This window comes from Acipenser ruthenus, unplaced genomic scaffold, assembly GCF_902713425.1.
Source record: "Acipenser ruthenus unplaced genomic scaffold, fAciRut3.2 maternal haplotype, whole genome shotgun sequence".
NCBI classification, from domain to species: domain Eukaryota; kingdom Metazoa; phylum Chordata; class Actinopteri; order Acipenseriformes; family Acipenseridae; genus Acipenser; species Acipenser ruthenus.
Window position 1 is genome coordinate 2,263 of NW_026708097.1, and position 9,380 is coordinate 11,642.

Here is a 9,380-nt window from a genome sequence, read left to right on the forward strand (position 1 = left end):
CCCCGACTTCACAGAGTTATGAGATCGGGGCTGAACGGACTTCCTCCTCTCCTCGTGAAATCTATCTATCTATCTATCTATCTATCTAATCTTATGATCAAGATATTTACTCTAAATGCAGACCAGCTCTAGTTTGGGGCTCTAGTGCCTTCATCAGCGTGACTGAAACCGAGTCCAGCAGACCAGCTCTAGTGTGGGGCTCTAGTGCCTTCATCAGCGTGACTGAAACTAACCTGAGTCCAGCAGACCAGCTCTAGTGTGGGGCTCTAGTGCCTTCATCAGCGTGATTGAAACTAAACTGAGTCCAGCAGACCAGCTCTAGTTTGGGGCTCTAGTGCCTTCATCAGCGTGATTGAAACTAAACTGAGTCCAGCAGACCAGCTCTAGTTTGGGGCTCTAGTGCCTTCATCAGTGTGATTGAAACTAAACTGAGTCCAGCAGACCAGCTCTAGTGTGGGGCTCTAGTGCCTTCATCAGTGTGATTGAAACTAAACTGAGTCCAGCAGACCAGCTCTAGTTTGAGGCTCTAGTGCCTTCATCAGCGTGACTGAAACTAAACCGAGTCCAGCAGACCAGCTCTAGTTTGAGCTCCAGTGTTTCTGCTAGTTTCCTCTGAGCTGTGACAGTGTGTTGCTAGTTTCCTCTGAGCTGTGACAGTGTGTTGCTAGTTTCCTCTGAGCTGTGACAGTGTGTTGCAGGTTTCCTCTGAGCTGTGACAGTGTGTTGCTGGTTTCCTCTGAGCTGTGACAGTGTGTTGCTGGTTTCCTCTGAGCTGTGACAGTGTGTTGCTGGTTTCCTCTGAGCTGTGACAGTGTGTTGCTAGTTTCCTCTGAGCTGTGACAGTGTGTTGCTAGTTTCCTCTGAGCTGTGACAGTGTGTTGCTAGTTTCCTCTGAGCTGTGACAGTGTGTTGCTAGTTTCCTCTGAGCTGTGACAGTGTGTTGCTGGTTTCCTCTGAGCTGTGACAGTGTGTTGCAGGTTTCCTCTGAGCTGTGACAGTGTGTTGCTAGTTTCCTCTGAGCTGTGACAGTGTGTTGCTGGTTTCCTCTGAGCTGTGACAGTGTGTTGCTGGTTTCCTCTGAGCTGTGACAGTGTGTTGCTAGTTTCCTCTGAGCTGTGACAGTGTGTTGCTGGTTTCCTCTGAGCTGTGACAGTGTGTTGCAGGTTTCCTCTGAGCTGTGACAGTGTGTTGCAGGTTTCCTCTGAGCTGTGACAGTGTGTTGCAGGTTTCCTCTGAGCTGTGACAGTGTGTTGCTAGTTTCCTCTGAGCTGTGACAGTGTGTTGCTGGTTTCCTCTGAGCTGTGACAGTGTGTTGCAGGTTTCCTCTGAGCTGTGACAGTGTGTTGCTAGTTTCCTCTGAGCTGTGACAGTGTGTTGCTGGTTTCCTCTGAGCTGTGACAGTGTGTTGCTGGTTTCCTCTGAGCTGTGACAGTGTGTTGCAGGTTTCCTCTGAGCTGTGACAGTGTGTTGCTAGTTTCCTCTGAGCTGTGACAGTGTGTTGCTGGTTTCCTCTGAGCTGTGACAGTGTGTTGCTGGTTTCCTCTGAGCTGTGACAGTGTGTTGCTAGTTTCCTCTGAGCTGTGACAGTGTGTTGCTGGTTTCCTCTGAGCTGTGACAGTGTGTTGCAGGTTTCCTCTGAGCTGTGACAGTGTGTTGCAGGTTTCCTCTGAGCTGTGACAGTGTGTTGCAGGTTTCCTCTGAGCTGTGACAGTGTGTTGCTAGTTTCCTCTGAGCTGTGACAGTGTGTTGCTGGTTTCCTCTGAGCTGTGACAGTGTGTTGCTGGTTTCCTCTGAGCTGTGACAGTGTGTTGCAGGTCTGGATTGAGGTTCATGTGAAGGAGACACAGGGAGGAGAGTCTTTATATAATAAACAGCTGTATTTATTGATTCCTCAGGTCAGAACCGTCCTGCTGTAGCTGCTGCACATTTAGGACCAATCGGCAGTGGTCCCGCCCCATTCGGAAGCCTGGGCAGTGGGAGCAGCCGACCAATCCTCCGTGGCGGGCTGAGCACTCCAATCCTCTGCAACCAATCAGAGAGAGAGTTAGACATGGGGGCATGGCCACAGGCATCTCCCTGCTGAAAGTCTATATTGATTTGCTGTTGCAGCATTATGATCTCACTGCCTCTGAAAGAGCAGCACCCAGAGAAGAGAAACTCTCCATCAGCTGAGCGTCTGTGAACAATAAACACAAGATGACACTGCAGCTGCTGAGCACGCTGAAGTCACTGCGGCGTCAGCTCCTCTCAGAACGGGAGGCACAGAGCTGTCCGCGCGTCACCACAGCAGCCTGCAGGATTTTTCTCCTCTGGGTTGGTTTGTTTGTGAAAGTGCTCACCTGCGAAGGTCTCTGGAGCTGCGGCTGGAGCTCCTTTAGCTGGGGCTGCTGAAAAATAAAAACAGGGGAATCTCAGAAACACTGCGTTACTCCTCATGAACCACCACCCCCTCACCCCCCCCCGCGATGTCCTCGCAATGGTACATACCGGGCGGGAACTGCTGGATAGGCACCGAGGGCACCGGAACTCCCTCCGACCAATCGGCAACCTCGGGCTGCACGAAGTCAGCGACGGGGGCGGTCCATTCTCCCTGGAACTCCTCCTTCCCAACGGCCTTCTCAGCGGCAGCCTGCTCCTCCTTCTCAATCTGGAGAGACGGAGAGAGATGAACACACTAAAACACACACGCTATCCCACAGCCTGCTCCTCCTCAATCTGGAGAGACAGAGAGATGAACACACTAAAACACACACGCTATCCCACAGCCTGCTCCTCCTTCTCAATCTGGAGAGACACAGAGAGAGAGAGAGAGACAGAGAGAGAGGAGTGGAGTGTATATAGGAGAGAGTGTTGCAGTGTGTATAGAGCAGTGTATATAGCCAGTGTACCTGGGACAGCAGTGTAGAGAGAGACAGGAGAGAGAGATTACTACACTCTCTAAACACACTCCTGATCTCATATCCCTCCCAACCCAAACATCCTCCCAGCTCCGACTGCAATGGACCTGAGCCCCAGTCTGCAGGTCCTGCCTGTGGCACGGAGTTCTATCAAACCCCACTCATGGGACCGGAGCCCTCGTGGTGTTAGCGAAAAACCTGCCGTGTTACTCTGGCACACTTCCGACACCCGGACACCGACCTCGGCACCGCGCTTTAACAGTGTGCGTGGAGGGGCGCAACGAGAAACACGCGCCTCGACCCTCACCCGGGGGTACAAACACCACAACGTGAATGCAGATCGCTCTCACCTCCTCTGGGTCTCTGTAGAAGTAGAGATCAGGCATGACCTCCCAGGGGTGATCCCTGGAGATGGTGCCTCTCATCCTGAGCACCTCGCGAGTCAACATCCACCACATCAACCCCACAGAGTGGTGACCCTGTACAGAGAGGAGAGAAAGAGAGAGAGGTTAGGAACACACACAGCATCCACCACATTAACCCCACAGAGTGGAGACCCTGCAGAGAGACACAGAGAGAGAGACCCTGCAGGCTTGTGGCAGGGTTCGAATGAGACTGCACCCAGCCTCACTGCACAGAGAGAGGGGTGCAGCGTAACCCAGCACGTCACTGTAGCACACAACCTACACTCAGAGTTCATTGACCAGCAGACTGGCCTCAGCTCCAGGTTCTAACTGTGTGCGAGAGGAAACAGACAAGACTAGACACACCCACCCCCTCTATACAAACCGGACTAGACACCTCACCACCCTCCATATAGAATGAACTCCCTCAGCTTCATAGAGTCCAATGAAAGCTGCTGAATAATGTTCCCTTGTTAACATATTGAATTCCACCCCCTCTATATAGAATGAACTCACTCAGCTTCATAGAGTCCAATGAAAGCTGCTGAATAATGTTGCCTTGTTAACATATTGAATTCCACACCCAGCGCTCGAGTCCCCCCCCTCCTATACACTTAAACTGACATTGAAAAATGTGACATTGCAAAAACTAACATGAAATACTACACTGTGCTACTATTAAGGCTTCCGGCAGACTTTTCTTGCGATATCATTTTGTAGTTTTTGATTAGAAGATGTTAAATAAAAGAAATTGTGTTCATTGTGTGTGTGTGGGAGTCTCAGTGTGTGCGTGCGAGTGTGCGAGTCTCAATGCGATACTCAGTGTGTGTGTCTCGGAGTGTGAGAGTCTCAATGCGATACTCAGTGTGTGTGTCTCGGAGTGTGAGAGTCTCAATGCGATACTGTGTGTGTGTCTCGGAGTGTGAGAGAGTCTCAATGCGATACTCAGTGTGTGTGTCTCGGAGTGTGAGAGAGTCTCAATGCGATACTCAGTGTGTGTGTCTCGGAGTGTGAGAGAGTCTCAATGCGATACTCAGTGTGTGTGTCTCGGAGTGTGAGAGAGTCTCAATGCGATACTCAGTGTGTGTGTCTCGGAGTGAGAGAGTCTCAATGCGATACTCAGTGTGTGTGTCTCGGAGTGTGAGAGTCTCAATGCGATACTCAGTGTGTGTGTCTCGGAGTGTGAGAGAGTCTCAATGCGATACTCAGTGTGTGTGTCTCGGAGTGAGAGAGTCTCAATGCGATACTCAGTGTGTGTGTCTCGGAGTGTGAGAGTCTCAATGCGATACTCTGTGTGTGTGTCTCGGAGTGTGCGAGTCTCAATGCGATACTCAGTGTGTGTGTCTCGGAGTGTGAGAGTCTCAATGCGATACTCTGTGTGTGTGTCTCGGAGTGTGAGAGTCTCAATGCGATACTCAGTGTGTGTGTCTCGGAGTGTGAGAGTCTCAATGCGATACTCAGTGTGTGTGTCTCGGAGTGTGAGAGTCTCAATGCGATACTCTGTGTGTGTGTCTCGGAGTGTGAGAGTCTCAATGCGATACTCAGTGTGTGTGTCTCGGAGTGTGAGAGAGTCTCAGCCCGACCTTGTTGTTGCACGGGATCGCGATGTCCACGTATCTCAGAGGGGAGTCCGTGTTGCACAGCGCGATCGTGGGGATGTTCACGTACGAAGCCTCGGTCAGCGGCTGGTGGTCGGCTCGCGGGTCCGTCACGATCAGGAGGCGGGGCTCGCGGAAGGCTGCTTGGATCTGATTGGTGAAGGTCCCAGGGGTGAAGCGGCCAGCGAATGTCGTGGCTCCGGAGGCCGAAGCAAACTTCAGCACAGCTCTCTGGAGAAAGAGAGAGAGAGGGACAGCCGCTCAGTCAAATGAACCAGGGACAGTGGAGGGGGGCAGGGCTCCTGTGGAGGGGGCGGGGCTCCAAGGAGAGGGGGCGGGGCTCCGCAGGGAGAAGGGTTTGCTGCCTACCTGCCCAGTGTTCCTGGAGGAGATGACACACACGTCGGCTGGGTTTTCGATGGCCACGATGGCGCGGGCCGCCAGCAGCAGCTTCTCCCAGGTCTTCTTCAGGTTGATGATGTAGACACCTGGAACGAGACGGGGGGAAGGAGGAGGAGGTGACACACCTGCACACAGCTGAGTGGTACCCGGTTCAGTTCTAGGCTGCCTGTGGCACGGAGTTCTATCAAACCCCACTCATGGGACCGGAGCCCTCGTGGTGTTAGCGAAAAACCTGCCGTGTTACTCTGGCACACTTCCGACACCCGGACACCGACCTCGGCACCGTGCTTTAACAGTGTGCGTGGAGGGGCGCAACGAGAAACACGCGTTTAACTCCTCGTCATCCTCACCGTCACTCTTCCTCTTGTACACGTACTGCTCCATCTGGAAGTCCAGGTTGGTTCCTCCAAGGTGAGTGGAAGCAGCGAGGAACTTGAGGACATCCTCCTCCTTCATCTGCAGAGCATCGAGACCTCCGGACATCGTGAACGCTTTCCCTGGACAAGCAACGACAGGATAGCTGGAGAGACACAAACACACCGTCACTCTCACACAGAGAGACCTGACTACACACCGTCACTCACACACACAGAGACCTGACTACACACTGTGACACACACAGAGACCTGGCTACACACTGTGACACACACAGAGAGAGACCTGACTACACACTGTGACACACACAGAGACCTGACTACACACCGACACAGAGACCTGGCTACACACTGTGACACACACACACAGAGACCTGACTACACACTGACACACACAGAGACACCTGGCTACACACTGTCACACACACTGACACACAGATACCTGGCTACACACAGAGACCTGGCTACACACTGTGCCACACACAGAGACCTGGCTACACACTGTGCCACACACAGAGACCTGGCTACACACTGTGCCACACACAGAGACCTGGCTACACACTGTGCCACACACAGAGACCTGGCTACACACAGAGACCTGGCTACACACTGTGACACACACAGAGACCTGGCTACACACTGTGACACACACAGAGACCTGGCTACACACAGAGACCTGGCTACACACAGAGACCTGGCTACACACTGTGACACACACAGAGACCTGGCTACACACTGTGACACACAGAGACCTGGCTACACACTGTGACACACACACAGACCTGGCTACACACTGACACACACAGATACCTGGCTACACACTGTGACACACACACAGACCTGGCTACACACTGTGACACACACAGAGACCTGGCTACACACTGTGACACACACAGAGACCTGGCTACACACTGTGACACACACACAGAGAGACCTGACTACACACTGTGACACACACACAGATACCTGGCTACACACTGTGACACACACACAGATACCTGGCTACACACTGTGACACACACACAGACCTGGCTACACACTGTGACACACACGGAGACCTGGCTACACACTGTGACACACACAGAGACCTGGCTACACACTGTGACACACACACAGAGAGACCTGACTACACACTGTGACACACACAGATACCTGGCTACACACTGTGACACACACAGACCTGGCTACACACTGTGACACAGAGACCTGGCTACACACTGTGACACACAGAGACCTGGCTACACACTGTGACACACACAGAGAGAGACCTGGCTACACACTGTGACACACAGAGACCTGACTACACACCGACACAGAGACCTGGCTACACACTGTGACACACACACAGAGAGACCTGACTACACACTGTGACACACACAGAGACACCTGGCTACACACTGACACACACAGAGACCTGGCTACACACAGAGACCTGGCTACACACTGTGCCACACACAGAGACCTGGCTACACACTGTGCCACACACAGAGACCTGGCTACACACCGACACACACAGAGACCTGGCTACACACTGTGACACACACACACACACAGACCTCCAGGCACTGTGAAAGCTTTCCCCTGCAAGAAGCAAGGGTAGCTAGAGACACACAACTGCCCCACGTGTACACGAATATGTTTATATTTACACCGGTGCGCTGCAGTGTATTCTTTATTATTATGTCGTTGCTGGAGCATTGCCTTGTCTTGTATCATGTAATGGAGACGCAGCCCCAGTCTGCAGGTCCTGCCTGTGGCACGGAGTACCATCAAACCCCACTCATGGGACCGGAGCCCTCGTGGTGTTAGCGAAAAACCTGCCGTGTTACTCTGGCACACTTCCGACACGCGGACACCGACCTCGGCGCCGCGCTTTAACAGTGTGCGTGGAGGGGGGGGCGCAACGAGAAACACGCGTGGATTAATACCGGAACACACACACACACAAATTCAAATGAAACAGTTAACGAAAAAAGGTCCCGGATAATTATCCCGACGCCCAGATAGACAAACAGGAGTCCCGGTTAGGGATTATAATTTTTACATTTCACCACAACTGCGGAAAATGTCCGTTTAAATCTTTTTTTTTTTTTACATATTTATTTATTTATTTATTTTTAGCGGGGGTCGCGCGTGCATTATAAATTCTGAAATGACCGTTTAGAATTAACAGATGAATTTCAAATCTCCGTTCCTTAGCAACACGGTGGGAAAAAAAAGTTTAGTGCTGAGCGAGTCTCCTCAGCGTTTTAATAACGCGTGGTTAATATAATTAATTAATTAAGTGTGCTGGATTAGTACACACATTACAGGGAACTTTAATTACAAGAAGGCAACCCCGGAGTCCTGGCGTATTTCAGACATCCATCTTTGGCTCGACTTTACACGAGAGCGGCAGGACCGAGGCCTACACCCCCGTTCACTCGGCGCCAACAGTAACAAAAACATATTTTTTTTCAACATGTATCCTTTTAAACCCACTTATCGCGCTGTAAAGACGTCTTCTTGTGTAACTCGGACGGGTTTCTTTCGTGTTTTCACAATTAAAAACGACATTTCTGACACTCACCACGAGACAACGCCGTATGGAGATCCGCACCACACGAAAATAAAGAGGCCGAGCAGAGGAAGTGACGCGATTTTATACCCCGGCCGCAGCCAATCACCGGGAGGCTTCCTGTCAGGCATGTTGGCTCTAACCTTCAAGAGTTTATATGCGAGTCTCACTCCCTGTTTGAGCCACACTGGCGTCTGCTTCTTCATTATTATTATTATTATTATTATTATTATTATTATTATTATTATTATTATTATTATTATTATTATTATTATTATTTATAATAACGAATCAGCAGTGTGTAGTAGAGGTCAGGGCTCTGGACTCTTGACCGGAGGGTCGTGGGTTCAATCCCAGGTGGGGACACTGCTGCTGTACCCTTGAGCAAGGTACTTTACCTAGATTGCTCCAGTAAAAACCCAACTGTATAAATGGGGAATTGTATGTAAAAATAATGTGATATCTTGTAACAATTGTAAGTCGCCCTGGATAAGGGCGTCTGCTAAGAAATAAATAATAATAACAAACAGTACCGCCGCCATGTTAATAATTTTACAAGACACAATTCTGAAAATATAGCCGGCGTTGAATTCGTGTTTGTATGTGGTCAGTTTTTTCGCCAATATTTAAAAAAAAAAAAAAAAAAGTTCTTTAACTGACTCAGATAAAGAAAGAGTAGGGAAGCGCTGTGAAGCAGATTCAGAAACGAGGCAAACCATGGTAACTGCTATAATAATACTAAGGGTGCGGAAAATGCAGTTATACCCTCATAATTTACTGCGGTCAGCTTTATTGTCATAACTAGGGTTGCAAAATAAACGTAATATTGATTAAAATCCACTAGGTGGCGCCACATGCTCGGGACTGGTGTTAACGCTCAGACTGTGTTTTATTTCGCTGTTTTAAAGCGTTGGTTTTATTGACGCGTTTGTCTGTTGCGCTGCATTTAGGAACGTGGCAGCCGGTTTTAGTTTTGCGTCCGGTAAACACAGAGCTGCACGACTTCTTTCCAAATGTCTTCCCATGAAAAAGACACCAGCAGCGCCAAAAACAAATCGTAAATATGTCTGTTCAGGAGCTCGCTCTGTCCCAGGACCAGACGGGGACACCTCATGAGTCTGTCGCTATTTTTACATTTTGTTTACTAA

General features: G+C 50.4%; 1 protein-coding gene and 3 non-coding genes across 4 annotated transcripts; all 4 read right to left on the reverse strand.

The window, feature by feature from the left end:
* Positions 1–1,858: 1,858 nt before the first annotated feature.
* On the reverse strand, positions 1,859–8,365 carry rpsa (ribosomal protein SA). Its single transcript, XM_034915590.2, has 8 exons — positions 8,245–8,365; positions 5,652–5,821; positions 5,269–5,387; positions 4,885–5,130; positions 3,248–3,376; positions 2,488–2,647; positions 2,340–2,387; positions 1,859–2,022 (listed from the first exon to the last, which is right to left on the reverse strand). The coding sequence occupies exons 1-8, from the start codon at positions 8,361–8,363 to the stop codon at positions 1,928–1,930; spliced, it is 1,086 nt and encodes a 361-aa protein (XP_034771481.2). The 5' UTR covers positions 8,364–8,365; the 3' UTR covers positions 1,859–1,927.
* Positions 3,028–3,167, reverse strand: LOC117968052 (small nucleolar RNA SNORA62/SNORA6 family). Its single transcript, XR_004547841.1, has one exon. It is a non-coding gene; the product is annotated as a small nucleolar RNA SNORA62/SNORA6 family (small nucleolar RNA).
* LOC117970581 (small nucleolar RNA SNORA62/SNORA6 family) lies at positions 5,466–5,605 on the reverse strand. The gene has a single exon (XR_004662913.2). It is a non-coding gene; the product is annotated as a small nucleolar RNA SNORA62/SNORA6 family (small nucleolar RNA).
* LOC117970582 (small nucleolar RNA SNORA62/SNORA6 family) lies at positions 7,425–7,564 on the reverse strand. The gene has a single exon (XR_004662914.2). It is a non-coding gene; the product is annotated as a small nucleolar RNA SNORA62/SNORA6 family (small nucleolar RNA).
* Positions 8,366–9,380: the final 1,015 nt, after the last annotated feature.

Coding starts and splice junctions, on each gene's coding strand:
- rpsa (XM_034915590.2), bottom strand. CDS start 8,363: ATGCCTGACAGGAAGCCTCCCGGTGATTGGCTGCGGCCGGGGTATAAA. Junction 3,377..4,884: donor CGATCCCGTGCAACAACAAG/GTCGGGCTGAGA, acceptor CTCTCTGTACAG/GGTCACCACTCTGTGGGGTT. Junction 2,388..2,487: donor TATCCAGCAGTTCCCGCCCG/GTATGTACCATT, acceptor TTTATTTTTCAG/CAGCCCCAGCTAAAGGAGCT.